Source organism: Magnolia sinica, chromosome 19, assembly GCF_029962835.1.
Source record: "Magnolia sinica isolate HGM2019 chromosome 19, MsV1, whole genome shotgun sequence".
NCBI classification, from domain to species: domain Eukaryota; kingdom Viridiplantae; phylum Streptophyta; class Magnoliopsida; order Magnoliales; family Magnoliaceae; genus Magnolia; species Magnolia sinica.
In genome coordinates this window covers 7,050,074-7,078,015 of record NC_080591.1, presented here as the reverse complement: position 1 = coordinate 7,078,015, position 27,942 = coordinate 7,050,074, and the positions used below count along the sequence as shown (strand labels likewise).

At 40.8% G+C, this 27,942-nt stretch overlaps 2 protein-coding genes across 3 annotated transcripts; both read left to right on the top strand.

Annotated features, from left to right (window-relative positions):
• Positions 1 to 445: 445 nt before the first annotated feature.
• LOC131234474 (2-oxoglutarate and iron-dependent oxygenase domain-containing protein CP2-like) lies at positions 446 to 20,270 on the top strand. Of its 2 annotated transcripts, XR_009165721.1 has the most exons (10): positions 446 to 924; positions 9,087 to 9,134; positions 9,609 to 9,785; positions 9,901 to 10,051; positions 10,172 to 10,258; positions 16,348 to 16,472; positions 17,820 to 17,938; positions 18,956 to 19,067; positions 19,569 to 20,102; positions 20,194 to 20,270. XR_009165721.1 is itself a non-coding variant. In XM_058231382.1 (9 exons), the coding sequence occupies exons 1-9, from the start codon at positions 625 to 627 to the stop codon at positions 19,602 to 19,604; spliced, it is 1,155 nt and encodes a 384-aa protein (XP_058087365.1). In that variant the 5' UTR covers positions 446 to 624; the 3' UTR covers positions 19,605 to 20,270. The 2 variants fall into 2 exon arrangements, 1 of the variants encoding a protein (XP_058087365.1); XM_058231382.1 differs by having other exon boundaries at positions 19,569 to 20,270.
• On the top strand, positions 20,217 to 20,947 carry LOC131234475 (uncharacterized). Its single transcript, XM_058231383.1, has 2 exons — positions 20,217 to 20,341; positions 20,662 to 20,947. Exons 1-2 carry the CDS (start codon positions 20,237 to 20,239, stop codon positions 20,890 to 20,892), a joined length of 336 nt encoding a protein of 111 aa, XP_058087366.1. The 5' UTR covers positions 20,217 to 20,236; the 3' UTR covers positions 20,893 to 20,947.
• The last annotated feature ends 6,995 nt before the right edge of the window (positions 20,948 to 27,942 follow it).

The window sequence follows — 27,942 nt, the reverse complement described above, 5'->3', positions numbered from 1 at the left end:
TACGAGATTAGAATTCGTTTCACCAATTTCGAGATTCAGCTTCAAAATAACGCATCAGACAATTGAGCCCCACACGAAGAAATATCCCGATGAACTGAACCGTCCATCCTCTGGGACCAATTTTAGATGGACAAGTGTACAATAACCACTCTGAAAAATGATCCTAATCGTTCATTTCTCTGGTTGAAATCCACTCCATTGAAAGTCGTCACTTCGTTGGTCCAAAATTACATCTGGATATAATACTAAGATTCAACCATTTACCTTGTTTTTATTATAATACCCTTCCAATACATTTCCCAGAAAATGGACAGCTACGATCATCGGACCGTCTCTACATGTGGGCCCAGTCCAGCAACAGATGGTCGTGATTTGTAAGCCGCGCCCAAACGAACCAAAAAAATAATAATCCACGTAAGCTCTACATCTCCAAACCCTAACGGCAACGGAAGCATTTTCACGTCACACACACACACACACTCTCTCTCTCTCTCTCTCTCTCTCTCTCTCTCTCTTCAGGAGCCCTAATTCCCACCCAATCCCTCTCTCTATAAAACCCCAATTCTTCCCAAAATGCGCTGAAAATCCCGCCATTCTTTCCATTATCTCTTGCTCTCTCGAAGCATGTCATTTGATGGCGCCGGTGATCGAAGAGAGGAATCTCAGGCCGGCAACGGCACTGGCAATGGCTCCGTTGCTGCTCCGATCCGGTCCACCTACTCCGATCGACGGCTACGGTTAAATCCGAACACCGATCACAAGCCGGAGCGCTATGATGACCTCCAATTGGAGTTTGATCCATCAGTCTTCAGCTCGCTGGAGCGGCACCTGCCCCCCAGTATGCTGGGGGTCCCACGGGACGTGAAGCTGCAGTTCATGAGGGAGATTCTCGGACGGTATCTTCCGGAAGGGGAGCGGACAAGGGTAAGATTGGGAATTCTGTTGGTTACTGTTTTTTTTTTTTTTTTGAAGCGGTTTGATGTATCTGGTCTTGAATTAAGGTTCGAATTGTGTGAATTTTGGTCGAACTCGCCTCAATTTTATTTCATTTGAAATGACGATAATGCCCTTGGGGTTTGGGGGAGTTTGGGCTGCGCATTTGGGGTTGACAGTGTTTGAATTGTGGGGATTCGTAGGGAGATTTTGGTGAATTTGATCAGAACCATTCACTAGGTGGGCCCCACTGTGGGCACACCACTCATCAGAAAATTTGGCTGACTGGACGATCATACCCATCTGCTTGGTGGATCACAAAGTTGACAGTATTATTTCCTACCGTCTGTTTGTGGTTCATCGATCGAACAGATTGGATCATGCAATCAGTGAGGTTTTCATGCCTTCGGGGGATCCGATATCGGACCTACCTAACGAACATTCAGATTGTGAAGCCCTCTTCTACATGTCCAATTTTGTAGAAGCCCACAATAAGCAGCAGTGGCACAGTGAAGAGGAGAGTATGACCAGCGGGTCTTACGGTGGACAGACCCTGTTGAAAATTTTCACTGACTGGATGATCCTACTCATCTGCATGGCAGATCTAAGGTTGACATTTGACAATACTGTTTCCAACAGTCTCTTTGTGGCTCACCAATTGAACAGTTAAGATCATGTAATCAGTTATCTTTTAACACCTTGTGAGATCCGTCAGACGCCTACCTGATGAACAGTAGTTTGTCAAGCCATCTTTCAAATATCCAATTTTGTAGGAGCCCAATGAGTAACAGTGGGAATAAGTAACACTGGTGCACAATGAACCAGAGGATAGTCTCTTTGATTAAATTTTCATCAATTCATGTTTTTGCCAATGATGGAAATTCCTTCAATTTTTGGATTTTTGCAAACTGAATGTGGTTATTGTACTTCTTTTGATAGAAAGCTGGGCTTGAAGGCCTCAATTTTGCATTATCGACATTTGTTGGGAGGTCTGGTAATTTGTTTGTGGCAAGACTATGACATGAGTTCATAATAAGGAGCCTGGGTCTTGTTAATCTGGTTTGACTCCATTCGTGGTTGTTGGCTCCATTATGCATGGTGTGTAGCCTGAAAATCAAACTGATCAGACAATCCTAACTATCTGATTAACTCCTGGTCGAATTCAGACTAATGGTTAAGACTTTTTAGTGTATTTTTGGGCTATGCTCTATACATGGCAAGGCCTGTGAGTTGGATGCTCTTGTTTGACATGCATGCGTATGGCGTGCCAAATGTATGGTGGATGACTTGCGAATGCACCCATTTGCTGTAGCGAGCTCATGCCATAGGTAGGCTTGAAATGTGTGTTTACATTGTTAGAGTCCCCTAATCTGTATCTAATTGTAACTTTTTTTATTATTTATTTTATCATAATTGGAAGACACAATTATATTTTCCCCAAGCAAAATAAAATAAAATAAAATAATAAAATAAAAATCTAATCCCAACCATCTAGTATTTCTTGACACTATTTCCGAATCAATAATTTTAAGAAAATATTAGTAATCACTGAAATATCTTTAAATCCTGTTCCAACTTAATGCATTGTTAGAATCAGGCGGCCATGTGCTTGTTTGAAAGCTAACTCAATAGGAGCAGGACAAATTTTGTATCATTTGGACATTGTTAAGTACCCGAAAAGTGGCCTGTAAGTTAAGGGTATGTTCGTCCACACAACATTTGCATATGCAAATGCTTTACATTGGAAAGTATTTCATTATGCATCCATTTGCATAGTAATAGACTAAAAGTATTTACAATACAATTATTTACCATGTTTGCTATTTTTTTTTTTTTAATTTTTAATTTTTTAAATGGAAGCCATTTTCCCTGTTTCTTTACTTCTACGATACGCAAGTGTGAAAATTATTTCAGCTCAATTTTTGACATGACAACATTGTTATATCGTCGGGTCCACTATGGGTGAGCCACATGTAAATGGGCCCAAACATACACACCAAGTTGTCAACACACATGGGGCTTACTGTAAGGGTCCATCATGTGCATCTCACCCTTGATTGCCCATGCCTCTCAGAATTCACATTTATTGGATGATACTTAATGGCCAAGGAAATGGATGGTCCTTATTGATCATGCTACAACCGTCTGAACATTGATGTAGACCATCCATAATGCTGGTCCCACTATTGATTTGCCATCTCTCTCAAAAATCACTTTGGCCAAATGATCCTAACAGTGCATTCAATGGCTAAGGATTGAGCAATTCATATCGATCATTATTCAAATGGTCTGGCCGTTAATCTAGACAATCCATCTTGTGGGTCCCACCATTGGTTTCTCATCCCTTTAAAAAATCACTTGTCTAATGATGCTAAATTTCCTCTCAACATCTATGGAAATGAAAGGTGAAAGGTCCATATAGATCATACTACAAATGGTACATTAATTAATCTAGATCATCCCTCATGTTGGCCCCACCCTTGATGGTCCATCCCTCTCAAAAAATCACTTCCAAGGGTTGATCTTACCTATCCATTGAATGGCCGTGTACTTGGATGGTCCATATTAAACATACTACTAATGGTCCAATTGTTGATCTAGACCATACATCGTGCAGGTCCCATCCTCGATTGCTCATCCTTCTCAAAAAAACACTTTTGTTAGATGCTCTTATCCATCCATTTATTGCATGGGGAAATGGATGGTCCATATTGATCACACTACAACTGATCTGGTCATTGATCTAGACAATCCATCAAGTGAGTTCCACCCTTGATTGGCCATTCATACCAACTAATCACTTTTGTTGGATGATCCTGACCATCCATTTATTGCCTAGGAAAATGGATGGTCCATATTGATTATACTACAAATGGTCTAATCATTGATCTAGACCTTCCGTTATGTGGAACCCTGGTTTTACATCCCTCTCAAAAAATTTCTCTGTTGGATGATCCTAATTGTCTATTCAATGCATGTGGAAATGGATGGCCTATATTGAGCATGGTTTGAGAAATTGTTTATTACGACTCCATATTATCTGAATTGTATGGGTTTCGTTTTGGAATAGAATGTGTCACTACACCATTACGAGATTGAGTAAGATTGAGTGGGGGCAAACCATACCGGTTTCGGTCCCTAGGTGAGTCACACTCTGAAACTGCCATTAAATCCACTATGTTGATTTTTTTTGAAAGGTTAAATCCATTATATTGATCATGCTAGTAATGGTCCTATCATTGATCTAGACCACCAATCATGTAAGTCCCACCCTTGATTGTCCATCCATCTTAAAAACTCGCACTTGTTAATGATCCTAACCATGCAATCAGTGGGGTGTCATTTTTTTTTTTAATTTTATAGAGATAACTAAAGATATATATTAAAAAAGAAAAGGATTACAAAAGGGAGGATCAACCCGTTGAGTTAGCGAGAAAGGGATCCTCTCAGAGCAAATAGATTACATTCCTTGATATTAAGAAAATACAGGGCCCATTCCGCTATGTACTGCTGAACTCTCTGAAGAACAACGTTCGCTGAATAAGAAGTGTTGTTGTAACATCTTCCATTTCTTTCCTCCGAAACCGACCACTAGACCGCCACGAGACATAACTTTTAGATTTTGTTAGCTTGGGGTCCAATATTAGGACCAAGCCACGCTAAGAAAAAAATCCCCCGTTGAAACAGGGCCACACCAGGATATGTTGAAAGATCTAAGGACTGCGTGTCAAACTTGAGAAGTGAAGGGACAATGTAAAAATAGATGATTCACCAATTCTTCTTTGTTCATGCAGCGGAGACAAATGTTAGGGAGAATCATTCCCCTTTTACGCAAATTATCCACAGTCAGCACTTTCTGTTTAGCCACCAACCATCCAAACGCTGAAATCTTTGGAGGAGCCTTGATTTTCCACATTTTCTGAAGCGGATTTTGGGGCAAAACGAAGGAGTTGCTGGCGATGCACTCATATAGAGCTTTGACAGAAAAAGGGGCTGATTGGTCTTTCCTCCAAACTAAGGAGTCCTGGGATTTATCTAGCTTAAAGTTGTATAGCTGACGATGCAGGGACGTGAACTCCTCCACCTCCCAATCATTTAGAGTTCTCCTGCAAACAATATTCTAGACCTAATCGTCCCACACTGAAGTGTTACAGTCAGCCACTAAGATAGACTGATTTGGGGCTAGACGATAAAGATTGGGGAAGTCCTCCTTGAGGAGAGAGTCTCCCGCCCATTTATCTTCCTAGAAGCGAGCTTTGTTCCCTTTTCCGATTTCTATACTTGTCCCTTCCACTACCAGCTTCTTTGAGGCGAGGATGCCTTTCCACACCGCAGATATTATTTTTCTGGGAGTATCGTTTGCCCACCACCCACCCGTAGATGAACCATACTTACTTTTGACTATTCTTGTCCACAAACTGTCACTGTCTGAGCCCAGTCTCCACGTCCATTTACCAAGCAATGCTCTATTCATAATGTGGAGGTCTCTGATTCCTGCACCCCCAAACTGGTGTTGTTTACACACTTCCTTCCAATTAATGAGATGAAACTTCCTCTCCTCTTTCCCATGCTACAAAAAATCTCTTTTGATTTTTTCAAGGACAGATAAAATGGCAGCCAGACATTTAAAAAGAGACATGAAGTAAATGGGGAGGTTTGACATTGCTGAATTGATAAGCGTAAGCCGACCGCCAAGCGATAGATAACAGCTTTTCCATCTAGCTAGCTAGAGGTCGAATCTATTGATGACACAGTCCCACAGATGGTGGGGGGGGGGGAGACCCACGAAAGTAGTTGGCAAATTACCTGTCGGGCAGTCCAGGTTATCTGCAAGGAGTTGCACTGCTTCAGCTGAAAGATTAACTCCGTACAACTTGGACTTTGCAAGATTTTGTTTGAGGCCCGATACCGCTTCAAAGCAGCGGATGATGGTTTTCAAATTGCCCACTTGGTCTTCCGCAACTTGACAAAAGATAAGCGTGTCGTCGGCAAACTGAATATTCGATATTGGGGATTCCATCCCTTTCACTTTGAAGCCTTGAAACAACTTTTCTTCCTGACCCTTTTGCAGCATTCTGGATAGTGCCTCTCCAACGATGAGAAAAAGAAAGGGGGAAAGAGGATCTCCCTGGTGGAGGCCTCTTGATCCCCTGAAAAAACCTTTGGGAGAACCGTTTAAAAGAATGGAAAAGATAGTTGATCGAACGCATTCACTCATCCAAGCTATCCATTTATCCCCGAAATCCATCCGGCCCATCATGTAAGAGAGGAAACCCTAGTCTACATGATCTTAGGCTGTTTCGATGTCGAGCTTGCAAATAAGACCCTTCGTACCAGCCTTGTGACAGGAATCAAGGCATTCGAGAGCAATGAGGGCGTTGTTGGTGATTTGTCTGCTCGGGATGAAGGCGTTTTGATTGTTGGAGATGATTGAACCCATAACTGTTTTGCGACGTGTGGCCAGAACTTTTGCCAGGATCTTGTAGGGCTGCCGAGAAGACTGATGGGCCTGAAATCAGTCACTGAGTCGGCTCCTGCTCGCTTTGGAATTAAAGCTATGAAAGAGGCCCCTAGATCTTTGGATAAGCGCCCTCTGGCGTGAAATTCTGAGAGGAAAGCCATGATGTCTCACTTTAGGATCTCCTAGAACGAGTGGAAGAAACTGATGGGGGAGCCATCAGGGCCAGGGTCCTTGTCTCCTTCCAGGGATGCAAGCGCTGCTCTGACCTCCTCGATCAAGAATGCTGATTCGAGGGAAGAGGCCTCCTTAACTAAGATTTGATTGAACAACAGATTATCAAGTTTCGGCCTCACCCAGTTTTCACTACGATAGAGATTACTAAAATAAAAGACCGAAGCCTTCTCGATTTCCAGTTTGTCCTCCGTGCGGACCCCATCTACAATGAGAGAGGATATTTTGTTTGTTCTTGCTCAGGCCGAAGCAATAGCGTGGAAATATCAAGTGTTCTTGTCCCCTTCTTTAAGCCATTTACATCTTGATTTCTGCCTCCAAAACAATTCTTTTTCGAGGATTCTTTGGGAGTATGTGTGAGCGAGCTTGAATCTTTTTGACCTTTGATCGGAGTTTGACTGATTTGCTTCAGTAGCAGAATCAATGGCTTGAATTTCTGCAAGAATGCTCCTAGTGTCCTCGTCCCTCTGATAGAGCGCTACTGATATCTAGTCCTTGATTTTGAGTTTGAGAAGTCTCAGTTTCTGACATAAGACGAAACCAGCATACCCTGTAACTTTCAGCTTCGACCACCAAAGATGTATTTGCTCTTTAAATCCTGCAATCAACAGCCACGCCATGTCAAACCTGAAGGGTTTGGGACCCCAATTCTCCTCGTCCACTGAAAAGATGAGAGGATGGTGATTGGAAGTGGGTCTGGGGAGAATGGATTGGGAGACTAAGGGGAAAGAATCGACCCAATCTGCCGAGACCAGGAATCTATCTAGACGGGCTAATGAAGGGCTGCTCCTCTCGTTAGACCATGTGAACTTGGCCCCCAGCAGTGGCAGGTCCACTAGAGCTTGATCTTCGATCCACACGGAGAATTTCTTCATTGGGGCTGAAGCGGGCCTTATGTGCGATCAGTGGGGTGTCATTGTGCATGGTGTTAATAAAAAGGACTTCATTTTGCATGCTAAAATAATCACTCTTATTTTTTTTCGGAAGGGGGTTGGGGCGTGTGGGTTGAAAATAAAATGGGAAAATGCATATGCAAAATGGCACATGAGGAAGCATTTGCATGGGAAAAATTGACACATATGAACGTGCGGAAACCTGTTTTGCATATGCTAAGTGTGCAAACAAACGTCCCCTAGGTGATGAAAATAAGGGGTACCTCTAGATTGTTGCTAGATGATCTGTTTTTGTTTTCCTATCAAAAGCAACTAAAAATCTATGATATAGTCCAATAGCATGGAGGATCATATGGCCCCACAGATAGAGCTGTCAACAGTTTGGGTCCTATAGTAGTACCCGTGCTAGCCAGGTTTGGTCTTGTTGGGTCTGCTTCTCAATCTTGAAAACCTGGACCTGGATCTGGACCAGTTCTGGTACCCATCAGATATTCGGATCTAGATTTCATGTCAATTTAGTACATTAACAGGCCCACTCAATGGATGGATTATGTTGCTCATGCATTTGCCACTTTGACACTTGCATTGGTGTGTAAATGGGTTCTCATACATGCACGTGGCTTAGGAAACATCATTGCTTTGTTAGAATAATAAATATATATTTACTAAACATAATATTAATATTACATTAATTGGATCGATTCAACCTGAACCTGACTTAACCTGAACCAACCAGATTTAAACCTGGACCTGGTTGGACCAAATTTTAACTGGGTCCATCAAGGTGAGAGCCAAACCAGACCCCATTTCTTGAAGGGTCCAAAAGTGTGGACCTGGACCCGTTAAAGTTGGGTTAGGTCCATTGGGTACCTGAGCTGTTGACAGCCTACCCACAGATCAATCAGACCATCATGTGGGGCCCACTTACTGATTAGACAGTTTTGTGGACCCAACGCATTGATTGGGTATCTTGATGGTCACCACTCTTGGGCTGCATCAGGTTGACTCATTTAAGTTAGAACCCTAGAGAATACAATTTTTTGAGACTTGTTTCAGAAAAGAGGTAGGGACTCGGGTGTAAATTAGACAAGCCCCCCACGATTCATTCCGCCATGGCCTAGTTGTATAGTGTGATTCATCATCCATTTTGATGATATGCACAGTGCGACTCATATTTTGACCTTGTCATATTGGATCATGTTATCCAAGTATTGGTATCTGTGATGTGATGCGAGACTCAATGCCAACTACTAGCTCTTCATGGAGTCTCTTGTTTCTTCCCTGTTTGCATCATAAAGCTCATATTTGGACTGCATTTACACATTCTGCAGCCTTATGCGTCACATGACTTCGTGTATATCTTGTAAGTGATGACTCATCACGTGTATCTTTCAAATGCTTCAATTGGATTCCAATGTTGGTTTTGTAGCATTGAATTTTTAGTGGTATTTTCTTTTCCACATGACACAGTTTCTCAACAAACAGTTCTTGACAGTGTTACTTGTTTTTTTTTTTTTTTTTTTTTTTTTTTTTTAATTTTTAAATTTTTAAATTTATTTATTAATCAGGTTCAGAGGCATAGAGAATACAGACAGAAAATAATATCCAACTATCAGGTTTGTTGTTCTGATGTCCAGTGAACTTTTGATTATGTTGTTTAATCAGTGGCATAATATCTATTACTTTGATGTTGCAAGTGAAAAGGATTGATCTGCTTAATGAGCAAGTCACCTCTTTTTTTGTAATCTTCTGAAAAAATTAGTAATGCTGTTCTGTTTTTGTCTGGTTTGACATTTGTTTGATTTTTTTGCTTTCATTGCTGTGGCATTTGTTTCCTTTTGTTTTTCATCTTCCATCCTGTTGTGAGTGTTCGAGTCCATCTTGGTGCAGACATTTTATGTAGGTTATCCACATTCAAGTGTTTTCTTCTCCAGGACTGCAATGTTTTATGTGGGGGTGTGGGTATAGATTGACAATGTTAACTGTTCTCTAGTCTGTTACCCTTCTCTTTTGCAGTTACTTAATAATGAGTATTAAATCCTGTTTTCTTTTCTTGCTGTGCTGTTCAATTCTTTTTATTGTTCTTGCAGCCTCTACATAAAGAACTATACAATATGCACCCTGCAAGCTTCTTCGTCCCATCATTTATTAAAGCAATCACTGACAATACAGAGGAGAGTTTCAGGAATATAATGTCTGAACCCTCTCCAGGCGTGTATGCATTTGCAATGCTTCAGCCAAGTTTCTGTGACTTGTTGCTGTCTGAGGTATCATTCATCAGTCTGTCGGCTATCTGACATGTTAGAATTAAAATTCCTCTGCAGTTTACTCTCTATCCGTCATTTTGAGCCCTGTACATCAGTTGAGTTTTTGCTTTTCTAGGTCGAGAATTTCGAAAAGTGGGTTCATGAAACCAAATTCAGAATCATGCGACCAAACACTATGAACAAATATGGTGCTGTTCTTGATGATTTTGGCCTAGAAGCTATGCTTGAAAAGCTCATGGATGAATTCATATGCCCAATATCTAAAGGTGATGTATTTCTTCTTGAAGCATGACAGTTCGGAGATTTAGCATCAGATATAATAACCAATCAGTGATGACTACAAAAATTCGTATATTTGCTGCTGTGAAATTTCCTTTTCTATGCAGTATTCTTTCCCGAAGTTGGCGGATCATCACTTGATTCCCATCATGGTTTTGTTGTTGAATATGGAAGAGATAGGGATGTTGAATTGGGTAGGTGCTTCTCTGAGCTTCTCTCTGCCATGTTTGCTTCTGTCATTTTTTTTTATATAAAAATTTTAAATTTTATTTTATCAATCTTTACCACCTATGCTTTTGTTGGTGTGCATGATGCCTCAACTTCATTGTTCAAATTAATTCTTGCAAGCTAAAGCATTAGGCAAATTTAATTGTGCCCTATTGAGGGGCACCTTTTGTCCGCTTCGAATGTGTAATTGCTTGTGAATGTGCCATTTTTATGCTGCCAAAGCAAGTTAAATACCGTTGAAGCAGCTAGTTAGCCAATCTCAGGTTGTGACTGATGGGTGGATTGTTGTTGTTTTTTTTTTTTGCTTGAATTGTTCAGAATTTAACGTTCTTCAAAGTTGCCCACCCACAGTGTGCCGTTTGCAATTTATAAACAAGAGTGGTGTTCAAGTCTCATGGGGGGTGCAAAATTCGGATTTGTTTGTTTACCTTGTCGATGCTTTTGGTTTTCATCCCTTTCAATTTGGTTTAGTTTGCTTAGATAGTTCTGTTTAGTGATGATGTAGAGAATTTTTATTATTTATTTATTTATTATTATTATTATTATTTTGAAGATGAGTGATTGTAGACACCCCATTCAAAATGAGAATAAACTACTCTTCCATCTTCAGCTCGACTTCGATAAAACTGTCTCTTATTGACTTAAAAATCATTGAAGATCCAAACGAGTAAAATGGGGAGCATCTTTGGCATGTCCTGGGAACAACTGATGGGCCAAATTGGTAGATTAGGGACCCGATCAATCTGATCCTAGCCAAATCAACCGGACTCCAGAACTATGAAAACTTTTTGTACGTAACAATTGATATGCAGAAAGGGACAAAAATGAACTCTTCCCATCCAAGGACCACTTTCCTTGCTACTTGGTCTCCCCCATATAACACAGTGTTAAGGTGTGAAAGATCAATTTTCGAGTTATGTCGAGATCGAGATTAGTATGGTCGTTCTTGTACTTAAAGTGGCCATGATGTTACAAAAAGTAGACTTCGAGTCAGATGATAACAGGCCAAGTGATATTTGATTAAGGTGATTTATGATTCATTGGAAATGTGGTCAAATGATATTACCAACAAGGATAAATTTGCTTTGATTCGAGTTATGATGAGGAAGATCTGACCTGTTTACTAAAACCGCATGTTGTCGAATTCACACATCCAACGACCAAATCATAATAACTTTGGCCACACTTTTAACGAATCAATGACGCAAAGACTGCACTACTGCATAGAATTTCTTGTCATAGCTAGAATACTTTTGTTTTGCTTCATTTAGCTTCTCGCTAAAGAAAGCGACATGGTACCCTTCCTGACTAAGCACTCCACCTATACCTATGCTAGACGCATCACAAGCAACCTTAAAAGCCTTGAAAAAAAATCTGAAGTTGCATGGCAAGAGCTTCACTCATCTTGACTTTGATCTCCTTGAACACCCTAGAGGCTGCTTTAGTCCTTTGGAACTCCTGTTTTTTATGTAATTGGTAATGGGAGCTATGATTGAACTAAACCCTCTAATGAACTGCCTATAAAAGGTGGCTAAGCCATGAAAGCCATGCACCTCATGAATATTACGCGGCTTAGGCCAACTGACTATGGCCTTGACTTTCTCGGGATTCGTAGACATGCCCTCAGATGACACGATAAAACCTAAGAAGATGACACTATCAAACAAAAATGAATACTTCTTGAGGTTGACATACAACTTCTTTGCTCTAAGGATCCCACACACTTGCCATAGATGGTGGAGGTGTTGTTCTTTAGTCATACTATAAATAAGGATATCATCAAAGTACACGACTAGGAACTTTCTCATGAAAAGTCTCAACACCTAGGTCATTACCAACATTAATGTATTTGGGACACTGGTCAGTTCAAAATGCATGACTAGCCACTTGTACAGCTATCCTTCGTCTTGAAGGCAGTTTTCCATTCATCACTTAGGCGAATACGGATCAGGTGATACCCACTCTTGAGATCTATTTTGGAGAAAATTGTGGCATTGGCCATCATATCCAACATATCGTTAAGACGCTGTATAGGAAACCGGTACTTAAATGTAATATTGTTGATGGCTTTGCCATCCACACGCATGCGCCACGTGCCATCCTTCTTGGGCGTCAGAAGGGCGGGCACGGCACATGGACTCATGCTCTCCTGAATGAACCATTTCTTAAGAAGCTCATCAACTTGCTTCTTGAGTTCTGCATGCTCCGTGGGTTTCATTCTTGTAATGAGGAAGGTTTGGGAGAGTTGACTTGGGCACAAGATCAATTGGTATGTTGGATGTCCCTCATAGGTGGAAGTTCATCCGGGAAGTCGTTAGGAAAGACATCACTGAAATCACCTTACTAGGCAACTCTACACCAACTTGGGGGGTATCCTTTGTAGTCACGAGGGCATACAACTTCAAATCCTCCCTATTCTCTCTTCCAAGAAAGGGCTTGGTAGGGTCATTTTTAGCTTTGAAAGAGCCTTTTTGCATAAGTTCTTTCATTAAGGGTACTTTTGTAAAAAAACACTATTCTTTGCTTTATAAGATTGGGCTTGTGAACCCCTTACGGTTAATGAACATTGCAACTTCTCTTTGAAAAGACAAACTCTCTTCGAGCTCTCTTGTGAATGGAGGATTGGAGGTGTGAAGCCTTCCATGTTTTGGAGTGAATCGAAGGTGACATTGTTCTTATTTCTTGTTCTAGTTGTTGATTTCGTCTTCTCTAATATTACTCTTGAAAACCAACTTCTTCTTAAAACCTTTCTTCTTCTCCCATCTCCACACAAACCCTAAATGCTTGAGCATCCAGCCACCCAACCCGAACAACCCTAGGGTACGGACCACCCGTCCGTACCGGACGTACGGCCCATACGGACCTCCCCCTTCTCCCCATCAACATCTCCCATCTCCAATCCCTAATCCCCTCATTCTAAACCCTAAACCCTCAATTCGTTTTCTTCTTCTAGAAACCCTAAACCTTTTTAAAAAAATAAAATAAAAATATCAAACCCTAACTATAGACCTATACTTTAAAACCCTAATTGATTCAATTGAATTCATATTGCATGTGGACGATCCCTATGCTATATGGAAGTTCCAACTTCTATGGGTCTAGTGATTAATACTTATAAATCATCGTTGTGGGCATGTGATATCTTATTTCTCATAGTTATGACTGCTGAATTTTCTGTAATTTGCAATTAGTTGGCATGTTTAGATCTTGATTTGCGTATTACATCTGTTATTTGGTTTCTATTACATATCATGGTAGTTTAGGCATTGGTCCTACATCTAGATCCCAGAGAGGGAAGTTCAAATGAGTTAGTGGTGGGGAGGCACATGCAAAAATTCTTGAGTAGTCCACACGAGTGAGTACTTGGCTAACGTCATCGTTAACAGAATAGACAACCGTCAACGTCGAATTCTCCGGGTGACATGTGTCTTTCGTAACATCGACGTGATTGATCCCCGAGGCTCCACATGGTGAGTGACGAGAAGCCACCGTTGTCTGAACCTTCGAGTCTTGTCTGAAGCTGCTTCTTGATCCATCAACTGTCTCCCGATCACCCTTACAGTCATTCGAGCCTCTGCGTCAGCTCCAAGCCTGTTGACCAAACTTCCACCCAGCATCCGAGCCGTCAAAGATGCCTCCTGAACCACTTCTTCGAGATTGCAGACGTCATAATTACCTTCTACCATCACAACTAAGGCGTTGGTGTCTCATCCACTTGTTGCCTAGTGAGACCCCACTACAATGCCTTGAGTGTCTTGCGATGGACACGTGTCCTTTTCGCCTTTCAGAGGTTCAGTGGATCATTGAAGGTGTGCCCCCTCACCTGCCATTGTTGCCGGAGAGCTTTGAGGTGGTTTGTAATCGATAGTCTCTTCCTCCTTGGGTGGCTTTGGAACTAGCTTAGCGCAACGGAGATCCTCTCTAGAGATACCCACCACCACTGAGTCCTCTCCCACCTCGATTTTGACCATTTCAGGAAGGACCATCGTCTTCTTCCATCTGATGAAGATCCTTGCTGCCTGCACGTCCGAGTAAGCCTCTGTCACTAAATCGTGAGAAGAACTCCAATACATGAGTCTATCAACACCAAGGCCTCCCTAAACTAGAGCTCCAAGGGAAGGCCGTTCACGTGGAACCAAGCTCTCTCCCAGCTGAATATCAGGCTATCCTTCCACTGACAAAGCTTCAACACTAGGCCATCGTTGAAGATAATGCTTGCCATTAGAACTCTTTCCAACTCTTATGGGTTGAATGAAACCTAGAACTCCATCTTCGATAGAGGTCTGAGGATGAAATCGCTATCCTGGATTCCACGCTTTCCAAAAGTCAAGAATGAACAACATCGATTAGAGTGCTGACCCGAACCTCCACCAACAAGCTTCGTTGAAGCTTCTCCCGGGCGTTTTCCAAGACTTTGGGGTGCACCTTCACCATAGGACCCTTGACATGACCCTTGACAGAAGGTTCCTTCCAGAGCCAAGAAGTCTCCAAATTTCGTTGCACTAGGCTCTCTGTAGATTTCCCCCCATTCTCTTCAAGCTTCTCAACAACAGCTCTGATGATAGTGCTCTTGTAGGAAGTGTCGGAGGTTACCACCGCAGCAACCTTCTGTGGGCTTGCCGGCCGGAACCTTCAGACCTTTGCCTTTTTCTTCTCCACCTTCTTAGTGATGCCTTGGTTTGCCATTTCTGATTTGTATTGAGCTCTTTGAACGGAAATCTTCCCATTGAACCTCTGTCGGTGCACGCCAACGTGACTTCCTCCTTCTTCAAGAATCGAATGAAGGTGAAGCCTCTAGGAGTTCCAATCCCCTTCAAATTCGGGGTTACTACCTCAGTCGCCTCCCCAACCCTTCCGAAAACCTGCCAGAAGTTAGTCTTCGTCCATCCCTCGGGGAAACCCTCCACAAAGAGTGTAGGGAGTTTTGGAAATGGACCCTTGGTGGCAGAGTGCCCTCCTCTCTGATGATTGTTGACTTGAACCCAGCCTCCTTCATGAGCATCATCTACCTCACCCCTTCCCCCTTATTTGAATCACCATATCCCACTGTTTGGATTCCCTCACCCACACAGCAGGCTCCTTTCCTAGAGTCCCCCCATTTTTGTCACCCATAACTCCCCTACCTCTAGCTTCCCCTCCCATGTAACTTTCCCTGACCTGAAAACCCGCTGGGTTCCCTTGTCAAGATTTTCTGCTGTTGCTGGAATCAGTGTTGGCACTAGAACCAGCGCCAATATAGATAGTTTCCCTCACCTCCCCTTTTCATGTCCAGCCTCTGGATCGAAACCGAGACCTCCTTCGCGGCTGAGTTCTTCACTGCCGTTTGGCTCCCCACGAAATTGCTCTTGATGATTTTCCTTTTGAGTGATTTCCTCCTGAAATTGAGACTCCACGACTGTAGTCGCCTCTGGATTGTCGAGCGCCATTGTCAGAGCTTTGCTTCTGGTTCTCAGTGCTCTGCTTCCAATGGCCTCTCTTGTCAGCATCTCTTCACTTGTCCCTTCATTACTTCATGCATGATATAATAAGATGATTGGCTACTCGAGCTTGCTTAAATGTTGACCGAACTTATTGCCTTCAAATCTTTGCATAAACCTGTTGTGAGTCTTGTGATTCCATGTTAGGTGTGTTGACATGGCTGTCTTAATAGTAAATAGCTCACAACAAATGTTTTACTCTTTTAATTCTTTTCTACATCTTAATTATTTTAATAGAAAATATTTGGGTATGGCAGAGTGTATCCAACACAGAGCCATACCATATCCATGCTGAAAACAGTGACATAGAGGATTGAGGATCTGAGTACATCAATTAGTACTTGTTCACTTTACTTTAACCCAATAATTATGCTTTGCTTTATTTTTTATTTTTATTTTCATTTTAAGAAATGTCATTTCTGATGTGCTCTTTGTTCTTCCTAGCTGTTTTTAATTTTGTCATCTTGTTTCACTAGAAAACAATTCCTTTAATATATTTTCTTGCACAATATCGGCTTGAAGCCTTGAACATGGTAACCTTATTATTATTAATAATCTATATGGTGTTATATTTGTAGGATTCCATGTGGACGATTCAGAAGTTACTTTGAATGTATGCTTGGGTAAGCAATTTTCTGGTGGAGAGCTGTTCTTTCGAGGTATTCGATGCGACAAACATGTGAATTCACATACTCAACCTGAGGTATGCTAATCTCTAAGGTATATTAATATTTGAACATAAATAGTGTTCTGTTTAAGTTTCCATTGAGTATGCAAAGTTGCAGAGCATGGTGGTTAAGATGCATGTACTCAGAATTACACAATGGCATATATGTAACTCAAATAGAACTCTCTAAATTGTTGGCTGCATTTGGAATGTGTCATAAACCAAAAATTATACTGAAATGAGCCTAGCTGGATGATTGTTAGGGCTTCTAATAGATCGTTAATATGAAAGATGATCTACAGTCTGAATTAACAAACAAATGCCCATCAATTGGAAGAGCAATCCAAATTTTGGGGTTATGGCCTTTCTAGAGTAGGTTCCATGATTTGGACAGTTCAAATTGAGTAATATGTATGCTACATGTACAATATATTAGTGCAAGTGTATGAATCAGAAGACTGCCAGAGTATCGAGTACCTCTCCTTCTATTTGCATAATCCTGGAAAGGCGTTTGCTTAACACCATTCGAAAAAAAAGAAAGAAAAAAAAGGAAAACTTGTGTGCTTAACAATGCTGTTATAAATGTATACTTGTCTACTAGTGACATCATAGTGTTGATCACTTGTGCTTATTGAAAAACTTTTAACTCTTTTAAGTTTTTTTGACTTCAAACAAGAGGAAATTATATGGCCCTCAGCCTGAAGGTGTATTGGTGACCCAGACTGTCAAGTAAATGGTCACTACCATGGACAGACCATGTCTTGGAGTCTTCTGTGGACACCTAACCCTTATCAATAAAAAACAAGCCTAACCCTTCGAAGCTGGACTGCCAATGGATGATTGAGAAAAATATGCAGCATCAGTCCACATTCAACAGGAAAAAGACCAAGATTGGATAAGATCGATCTTCTTATCTGGCATATTTTTTGTGCATGGTCCATCCATGGTGGGCTCACTGTATCAGTGGTCTAGATCGCTGAACCATGGGCCCACTTTTACAAACCGGGGACATGAGTATACCATAAAAAGATGACATCATACAATTCGTATAAAATAATACAATGGTAAGTAAAAGAACTATAGAGAAATTGCAATGTTCATGGTTCTCCACAATGGAAGATGATGAGCCATGGCATGTGGGTTTGTCAATGGGCCGGACCCAGCTCAAACAAAACAAAAAATTTGGATAGGCCCTATCTAGCCAGTTAAACATGAAGGTGAAAACAATCCCAGGCCCTGCCTGTTGACAGGCCTAATAGGATGGACCCAACATGCTCTGCAAGTGATACACTGCTTAGACAGTAGGTTGGCCTCTTCTTTCTTTCTTCTTTTTTCAACTAGCTTTATCACTCTTCTTATGGGGGCTTCTGATTCCATCAATAGGAAATCCTAGATTATTCTCACGTACCTGGACAAGCTGTGCTTCATCGTGGTCGTCATCGGCATGGAGCTAAAGCAACAACCTCTGGGCATAGGATCAATTTGCTCCTATGGTGCAGAAGGTATCTTTGTCCTTCCCGTGCTTCTTTTGTTAGCTATCATCCTTTGAAGTGCCCGTGATCTCTCCAGCAATAAATCAACGGAATTGATTTAGGACCCAATGTTCATCCTATACCAGTTAGTACATGGTAGTGACCTCATGAGCCCTTGATTGGTATGCTTTGGGAATTCATTTCCTGTGTCCGCCATAGCCCAAAATGGTGCCAATTGGAAGTTCATAACTAGCAGATCCCTTAGCCTTTTTGGACATCGGATAAGTTTGAAGAATGGTCCAGAAAATAAAAACTCCATATGCCACATGGTCAGAAATGGCCATTTGTCGAAAATTTGGGCCACTGGCGAATCCATGAGGTGCTTAGTCCAAATTGGTCTCATTGACACATTCACCAATCGTTCAAGTTCATACCATTTACTACATGGTATATGGCACATTGTATCTGGCCTTTTTAGTTAATTGTAGTGTCAATCTCAATTCCATTAGGCGCAGCTTAGTATTAATGAGGTCCTGCTTATAATACTTTAATTGATAAATTTAGGGTTCTGCTCATCAGCAAATATACAGCGTGTACATCAGTACAGGATTCCTTGTGGGCCACTTTTCGGTGATCTCAACGGTTGATGAGAGTGCTGGACCATATCTGGAGGTTGCCATGGGAAAATCCTGAATTTGAAGAGCCTAACCCTTCAATATTTGGCTTTCTTCATTGAATGAGGACCATTGCTTTACTTCATGCCTTTACTGTCTATTTGTTGGGCACCAACGATAGAAGGGTTGGGGCCATCCAATCTGGCAAATTTCCTAGGAATCTCATATGCAGACTGAGGTCCATCAAATCAACAGTTTGGATCGATGACAAATGGATCCGCGTGTAGGAATCCTGTGTATTAGCAAACCATCATCCACATGTAGGAATCCTGTGTGTTAGCAAACTATCTGCTTTATGATGAGCAGGGCCTTCCTCATTTCAATGACTCTAAAACCCCTTTAATGATTATACCACTGCTACTCATCTCTACAGTTCAGTCTTTAGAGAGCTGAAGAAGTATCAGAAGGATTTCTCTAGCTGGTGCGGAGAGTGTCAGCGAGAGAAAAAAGAGCGGCAGCGCCAGTCAGTTGCTGCTACCAAACTGGTAGAGTCAATTTCAAAGAATCCATTATTTCAAATTTTCTGGTACAGAGGATTTTGCTGATATTCCAGCAGAGAATGATGGTCCATATGCATGGACACTATCACTGTACAGTCAGCATTCATGCATCTCAATTGAAACCACCCAGATTGTGGGTCCAACTGCAGATGGGGAATGGAGCCAAAATCATGTAGATTGATGATTAGCAGCTTTGATTAATGGTCATTTGTTTGTTGACTATTTTTTAAACAAATTTTATTTTAACCATCAATTTGATGGTCATCAGTTGACAGTTCAGGATGTTTCCAGCGTTTTCTAGGTTATGACCCCTATTACAGTGGGCCAGGCCCATGATTTGGATGGTTTCATTGAGGTACATGTTTGCCACATACAATTGCTGTGTGCATGTGCAGATCAACACAATGGTAGATTGTCAAGTAATTCCTCAAGTATAAGGGGGTGGCTGACAAAACAGATGTTTTCTGTGCATTGGTTCTTTGGCAGGAAATCCTTAGGAGGGAAGGAGAATCCATGATCTAATGTTGATCGCTGTTTTGTAACGTCTGCTGGGTGGTTGTAAAATAGCAGTGTCATCCTCACCTAGAGACATCAAATGGAAGGAAATTGTGTTTTATGCACGCTCTCTCTCTCTCTCTCTCTCTCTCTCTCTCTCTCTAGAATGGTTAGGGTTCGAAAAGATGTTAGCAATATGCATGTTAATTATTTAGCAGTTAGCAGTCGGCCTAATATTAGCAGGATCCATCAAAATATCCAATGCCAATTTGATGATGCTTCTTCCACTGTTGTAAAAAAAAAAAAAAAAGAAGCCTCAATGATTAAAGTCCTGCCTTTTTTGGTACTGAAAATTTGTTGAACTTTAGATACAGCAATTAGTGCTAATTTCTTTTTTTTTTTTTTCTGGGTAATTCGAGCGGCACCCACAAACTCGGTCCAATCTACTGACCGATGGTGAGGAGATGGTGTTTCTCTCCAAAAAATCTGACCAAAATACCCCTTGGCAGTCATTTATGTCCACATGTGATGTTTGTAATGGTAAGTTGTATTTAACTATTTATGTGGGTAGTCGATGACTAATTGGGTAACCATTCTTTTTCTGTTATATGTATAGATGAACTCTTGCATGTAAAGGACGTGATGATGAATGCAAAGACATGGGTAGAGGGATTTATCGGCTTTGGTCCTTTACGAAGTTCCTGTCTAATTACTTTGGTAGTTATGGTTGGTGGAGGGGAATTGGACCAGATGAAGGATTACAGGTGAGGCCCACTTTGGTGGGTGGCAGCCTATCCGACCAGATGCATCCCATCACTTGTCTTCTCCATTGCCAATTTTTTCTTTGAATCAGCTGTCAATGACATGTAAAATGAGGAACAAATGCAGGATATCATCTTCAGATTGTCAGTTTGTGTAAGCTGGTCCTGCAGTCGCGATCCAGATTGTCAGCCCAAGCTGAATGGATCTTACCCCAGAAGTCTACTAGATTGACAGATCCTAGCCATCCAATCTTTAGCTTTTTTATCTTTTCAGTTGAATGGAGATTATTGCTGTATTTCTCTTCTTATCCATCTAATTGCAGGCCTCCCTTGTAGCTAGAGATTGGTGCTCTCCTCAAATGCTGCTGCAACATAGGATTTCCAGTGGATTTGACGGATTCATTCGGTTTCTGTTTGTATCCCTTTTCTCTTCTAGATTCCCAGACTACTGTTATACTAACAATGCACTTGGAGGGAAGGGAGATTGCTTGCAAGACTTGGGGGAAGGGGATTTTGACAAATATGGCAGGGATGTTATTGTGATATGCTCTTGAAATTTTGATGAAAATGTATTGTCATAATATAAATGATATCTTCAAAATCTTGGCAGTTTTCGATTTTTCACGAAATAATTGCAATTTCAAAGCAAAATTTATTTAACAATTAAAATAAATTATTTTATACCTGTATTTTTTTAAATTAAAAAATCATTCATTAATTTAATACCTGTATTATTGCAATTTCCTGAGACCGTTACGTCTGTCGATTCAAACCTTCTAAATAATTGAGAAATATAGTGGGTGGATTGCATCTTTAAAATCACACTCAGCCATGAATCATTACTTTCTAATCGTTCGCTCCGTCAAATAGATGGTTAGAAGTAAAATGGCGAATATTTTGAACTCACAAAAGGAAAACAGATGTTTAAAGAATGGTTAAAATTACTTTGATTCCCTTGAAACCATGTCATGTGAATGATTGATGAATCACTAATAACAGTTCACCTCCAAATTAGGTAAGAGCCCTTTATTTTGGTTTAAAATATTTTCCATGTCCTGGTTTGTTGTTGGTGTGTTCATTACTGGTTTTTATATTTCTTGGGGAATGAGTAAATTTTATTTGGTCGTTACACCAGATTTCTTAAAAGAAATCGAAAAAATTCTATTTTAGTTCAGTCTGTTTGATTTTTCAAATACCTTGTATATATTTTGTAAATAGGTAATAATTACTTACCTAGGTAATTACCATATCATCCCTAAGGCTGAGGTTGACACGTACTTTTTGAACCCTAAAATGGAGGATAAGTACGGAATAAATGTGGGACCTGCCATGATGTACATGGCTTATCCACACCCTCCATCTGTTATACCATCTGATTTTAAGACATGAACCCAAAAATGAGGCAGATCCAAATTAGCTTAGGTCCCTTTATTTTGGTTTAAAATATTTTCCGTGTCCTGGTTTGTTGTTGGTGTGTTCATTACTGGTTTTTATATTTCTTGGGAAATGAATAAATTTTATTTGGTCGTTAAACTGGATTTCTTAAAAGAAATCAAAATTTTCTATTTTAGTTCAGTCTGTTTGATTTTTCAAATACCTTGTATATATTTTGTAAATAGGTAATAATTACTTACCTAGGTAATTACCATATCATTCCCAAGGCTGAGGTTGACACCTACTTTTTGAACCCTAAAATGGAGGATAAGTACGGAATATATGTGGGACCTGCCATGATGTACGTGGCTTATCCACATCCTTCATCTGTTATACCATCTTATTTTAGGACATGAACCCAAAAATGAGGCAGATCCAAGGTTCAAGTGCGCCACACCATGGGAAACAATGGGAATTGAAAGGCTATCGTTAAGAACTTTTTGGGGCCCCAAGAAGTTTTGGATCAACCTGATGTGTGTTTTCCCCTTACCCATTTTCCCCTTATCCATGTCTGTGTGACCTTATGATCCATTAGATGACCAATAAACATTAATGTGGGCCCAGTAAAGAAAACAGCTTTCAACGGTGGAAGTTTTATGGCCACTGTTTCCTCTGGTGTGAGCCACTTGAGCTTTGAATCTGCATAATTTTTTGGCTCGTGTTCCAAAATGTTTTGATCTACATATATCATGGTGGGCCCCACAAATTTTAGTCAATATAGACCGGTTTTTGAACAAGCTGAAAGAGTAATAATTACCTATTTACGGTGTATTTACGGAGGATTTAAAGAAAAGATGGGGCAAGCATTTTTAAAGAAAAGCTGGGATATGGAATTCCTGGAAAAAAGTGTAAAAACTGATGCAATGCAGATGGGGTGACCTATATGGAGGGTTGGCTTATTGCTAGCCCCTCATGTCTGGGCTTGTGAGGAAGGCAATCGGGTTTGAATTCAAAATTTGGGGGGAATTCTAAATGCATTTTGGATATTTTCTTGTGGGTAGTTGCCTAGTTGGTACTTAGGTGGTTATGTTAGTTGGAATATTGGACTACTACTTATATGATTGGTTAGGCCTAATCATGATTAGTTAGGAGTTCATTTGGATACTTGCAGGAATCAGCATAAATACTTCATTTTGAGAATTGTCAATAGACTTTTGATTGAATTTGAATAAAATTTTCATTTCTTCTCTTGCTTCTTGTATGATTGAGGACCGGGTTTCATTGATCCATTGATCCTACATGTCATCCAATTTGTCTTTTGTTTTGTTTTTGGAATTTTTTTTTTTGAAATTTAGGAATTACTAATCTAAGAAATTATAAAAATCAGCAACCAAACACACCTTAATTGCGTGCACATTTTTGTAGAGATCCAAGGTGTTAGATGGGCTGGGCCTAACAAAATCAAAGTTTTCAGTCAGCCCAAAAAATCTTTAAAAAAACAAAAGAAGCCCCGTCTATACCCGGGCATTCCAATTAGAATCTGACCGCTGGAAACTTAAAAATACCAATAAATATCCAGAGCAAAGTTTAAAGTATGTTCAAACTCAGTACATATCACCAGCTACAATTTTGACAATGTATTGGGCCGGTATTGGCCCAAAAGAGCCTGGTACATGGTAATATGAGTCGACAACGGTGGTAAACGATATGTTACCCCAATACATCATTTTTAAAATCTTGATGCACAACCCATTGGATTCAAAGCTTTCTTAACTAAGTTTTTTAAATAATGGGAAGTTTGATGTATGCCATGTTCTGATCATTTAGGAATGCTAAAGTCTACTTCAATTAACATTTCTATGTATCAAGAAAACAAACGTCTACTGCACTCTCGTCTATGAAGCTTGTATGGGTTAGGTCCGCAGTCTTTGAAAGCAAGGAAAAAGGAACCTTTAATGTTATAAAATTGCTAAGTCGTCTCTGTCTATTAAAATTTTCCATTGAAATGGAGCATGTTATGTCAAGTTGATGAATGTAATTTAAAAAAAAAAAAAAAAAACTCTGTGGCAAGTAACTAAAGGCCTGTTTGGACCACGTCAAGTTGTCATTGAAAATGGAATATTGCTATTGATTATCGTTGTTGGAAAAAAGCTACAAGCATGTTTTCAATGAAAGTGACTTTGAGAGGCAGGATTATATCGACATTCCGCATGCTTGCTATTCTTCCTCCAGTCTATAGTATCCAAACTGTATATTTAGACATTCTGTGTCGTGCATCTACTCAGCCTGAAAATGATCTGTACCTGTTATCTATGCAGGCCTGGAATAGAGTGAAATCTGAGTTGTAAGGCCTAGAATCGATTGAAATCTAAACTGTAGGTTCAGATCGTGGCAAGTACTGATGACTATAATAGTGCCTGTCTAACAAAAAAAAAGATTTTGTTTTTTTTTTCTTTTTTAACTTAATAGGTCCAAATCATTTTAAGAATTAATAGTTACAGGCGTAAGTGGGCAAGCAGACACCTAATCCCAGGTAGATAAGATGATTATGTTGGGCCACGTCAACTCTACCAAACACTCAACTAAACCAAACCCAATCTAAAACTCTAACCCGAACTCATCAACTCAGCCTGGACAATTTACGCAGTTAAACCTTAGAACCCTAAATCCTAAAGCCTAAAAATCCGGTTAAATGCTTCTTAAATGCTTCGAGTCAACCTATCAAGTCAACTCACCCAATAAGTACGACTTACCCATTCAATTCACCTAGTGGAATCAAGCCCTAAACCAACCTTTATCCAAGCCCATATACACCAAGTCTAGTCAAAATCTAAAAAACTAGCAATACAACACCAACAGAGGCAGAGCCTCCACATGTGTATTAAAGCTCGCTTGCCAAAACAGGACTTCATATGACTCCGGTGGCACCTAGGGTGCTGCTAGCCACGTGACAGTTCCCCTATCTTGGCAGGGGTGCAATATGTGCGGACTCTCTCCTTTTGTAATACCTAAACTTGCAGCAATGTGAATTGACTTCGGTATCCCTCCCCTTAGCTAAATTTACGACACATGCTATCTAATCCAATCCTTGAAATCTTGACATGTGACAATCTAAAATGTAGGCCACCCAAAACTTTTCTAACTTTAAACTTGCCAAGTATTAACAGAAAACTGAGCTCAGGAGCTATAAATAACTTCTTTTCCTTCTCATTTCAATAAACCTAAGTATCTTAGAAAATCCAAGCCTTCTCCATTCAAGGAGAAAACCCCTTACCCTTAGTCATTACATCCCTCTACCAAGAAGAGGAGAGAGCAAGAGGAGAGAGTTCATCTCAGGTCTAGCCCAAAACCTTAGCCACATGGGCAACTAATGCCTTAATTCAAACCACTCGATCTATTCCTTGCGACACCACCATCTCTCTTATTGTCCAACTTTCAATCAGCTTCGGCCATCTTACACAAGCATCGTTCAACATCTATTCCCTTCTCACCCCTTGCTTATATAAACTGTAACATTGTATTATATAGCATTGTGCACCTAATTGATTATGAGCGCATGCTCTATAGTTTACCGATATAATTAGATTATATCCATTAGAAACTTTGATTGATTAGTTTATGCTTTGGTAAGTGGAAGAGTCGAGGCGGATTTATCCCATTGAAATTGAAGCTTGTCATAAGCGTTGCATTCAACGTTGCATCACACACACATCTTTACATATATAAATATATTGCATAGATAATACTTATCAGCTGAACAATTCAAACATATGCTCTATAGCTTGCTGAGTTAGTTAGATCTTGCCTATTAAAAACTTGGACGGCTTGATTCTCACTTTGGAAAGTGGGATAGTCAATGTGGATTTATCCAGCCTAGGTTAAAACTTGTCATAGGTATTGCATTCAATATGACATCATACACATTTTACATCATTAGTGTGCAAAAACTAACCTTGGTTCTAAAAAATCTGTGAGATTTTGTGAACTAGAGACTGTACGTTCGTACGTGCAGAGATAGTGCCTAACTCTTTCTTTCTTTGTAATCGTAATCCTTTATCAATCACTAGCGACAGGGACGAGCTACGGCACTAGACAGGGGCACCGGGCAAGGCAGGGACTAGAACCGGACAAGGGAGTGACGAGTGGCAGGGACTAGCACTGGACAAGGGAGAGAGAGAGAGAGAGAGAGAGAGAGAGAGAGAGAGAGAGAGAGAGGCCATGGGTGAGAGCGCTGGTTCGCTAGATGCTGATGGGAGGGATGTGTTTTTTGGTTTTGAACGGGCGCTGGGAGGGGCGTAGGGTTTTTTTGAACGGGCAGGCCGAAAGCGATTGAGAGTTAGGGTATTTTTGTTTTGGGGTATATATATACCCCTGGTCGAGTACAAGTCGAGTACCGAGTCGTATCGAGTTGAGTATTGCCCAGTTTGTACTCTGCTCGAAATCAATTCGAGTACCAAAAATCAGCTCGTACTCGGCTCAAACTCATTTCGAGCCGAGTCGAGTTGAGTCGAGCGAGTAACCGAGCTTACTCTGCTCGTGTACGGCTCTACTCACAAACAATAATAAAAGAAGAGGGGAAAAAAAAAGATTTTTAGATGTGGCTAGTGATTGGACTATGGACCTATTATAGTTGATGACACACACCCTAATCCATAAATCAAGTGGTAGATTGAGTGAAGGATTTCTAGTTTCGACATGGAGGTCTTGGCAACGATTCCCTAGTGGGGGTGGCTAACAGTGAAGTGTGAACTGACAGCGGGGACTACTAACAACCTAACCTAAAAATTTTTTAAAAAAAAAGAAAAAAACGTTGACGACACTGAGGCTGTTGGTGCAAAACGGGGATCGAAGGTAATTGCTGATGAACCATCAATGATGGCATCAATAACGATCGTGGATTCAGTAAGGCAAGGAAACAACAACTTTGATAAGGTCACAACCATAGGCTCACCTTGATGTATATGTACATGTTGTATATCGACTTTGTCTGCCGGTTTTACCAGGACATCTGCCCAGTAGTGAAGTAGATTCAAAGCTCAAGTAGACCACTACACATGAAATAGTGGTGATTGAACGCCCAACAATAAAACTTCTTAAGACCCGTAATATTATTTGTAATATTTGTTTGTCACTCAACCTATTCATAAGGTCACACAGACGTACGGATGAAGTGGAAATACAAATATCAGCTTCATCCAAAACTTTTGTTGCCCACAAGAGTTTTTTAACTGTGGACATTCACCGCTGTTTCCTGTGATAATGTTCACTTGAGATTTGGGTCGGCTTTATTTTTGGGCCCATGCCCTAAAATGATCTGGCAAAGGAGATGGACGGTGTATACATCACATAGTTCAAGGTGGGCCCGACCGCCATGGCCTCACCGAATCAGCGTTTGCCAATAAATTGTGGAACATAGACCAGACTTTGGTGTGCACAGTGCGTACTGTCAAGTCAGGGTATGGATTTTATCCACACCGTCCATCCAGTTTTTCTATATCATTTCAGTTTCTTAGACCGAAAATGAGGCAGATCCAATCCTCAAGTGGACCACAGTGGAGATTAAACACTCACCGTTGAAACTTTCTTGGGGCCCACAGAAGTTCTGGACTAAGATGATATTTGTGTTTTCACTTCATCCAGATCCATGTGACCTTATAAACAGATTGGATGTCTATTAACTATCACGATGGGCCCAGAAAGGTTTCAACGGTGGGTGTCATTACCATCGCTGTTTCCTGTGGTGTGGTCTACTTAAGCCTTGGATCTGCCTCATTTTAGATCTAAAATGATATGGGAAAATGGATGGACGGTGTGGATAAAACCGATACATCACGGTGACCCTTCCGAGCTCCTCCCCCGTTCCGAGCTACCCAATCCGCGTCCCCAGTTTCCACTGTCCGTGGTTGCCGGACAGGGATTCCCAAATCCCATTTTTAATTACATGTTGAGATTCTGTCAGTCGTGCACGCACGTTGGAGAGTGGGCCCTACACGATCATGTAAAGATATGCAGCGATTTTTTTCCTGCCAACGTATCACATATGCCGAATATCCTATCCCTACAAAAGGTGGGCCACAACATGATGATCACCTTATATGAAAATCAGGTTGATCCACACGGACATTGCGTCAATATCAATGGACGGCTAATCGTTGAATGTACTTGATTTTCCTCCTGGGTGATCAAACGGTGTGGATCATCTTCTGTACGGATGGGATATCCACGTAGGT

Excerpts from the sequence above, each read along its gene's own strand:
- LOC131234474 (XM_058231382.1), top strand. The coding sequence starts at position 625 with ATGTCATTTGATGGCGCCGGTGATCGAAGAGAGGAATCTCAGGCCGGC. Across the intron at positions 925-9,086 it reads CGGAAGGGGAGCGGACAAGG|GTTCAGAGGCATAGAGAATA; the intron begins GTAAGATTGGGA and ends TTTATTAATCAG. Across the intron at positions 9,786-9,900 it reads GTGACTTGTTGCTGTCTGAG|GTCGAGAATTTCGAAAAGTG; the intron begins GTATCATTCATC and ends TTGCTTTTCTAG.
- LOC131234475 (XM_058231383.1), top strand. The coding sequence starts at position 20,237 with ATGGGTAGAGGGATTTATCGGCTTTGGTCCTTTACGAAGTTCCTGTCT. Across the intron at positions 20,342-20,661 it reads GACCAGATGAAGGATTACAG|GCCTCCCTTGTAGCTAGAGA; the intron begins GTGAGGCCCACT and ends ATCTAATTGCAG.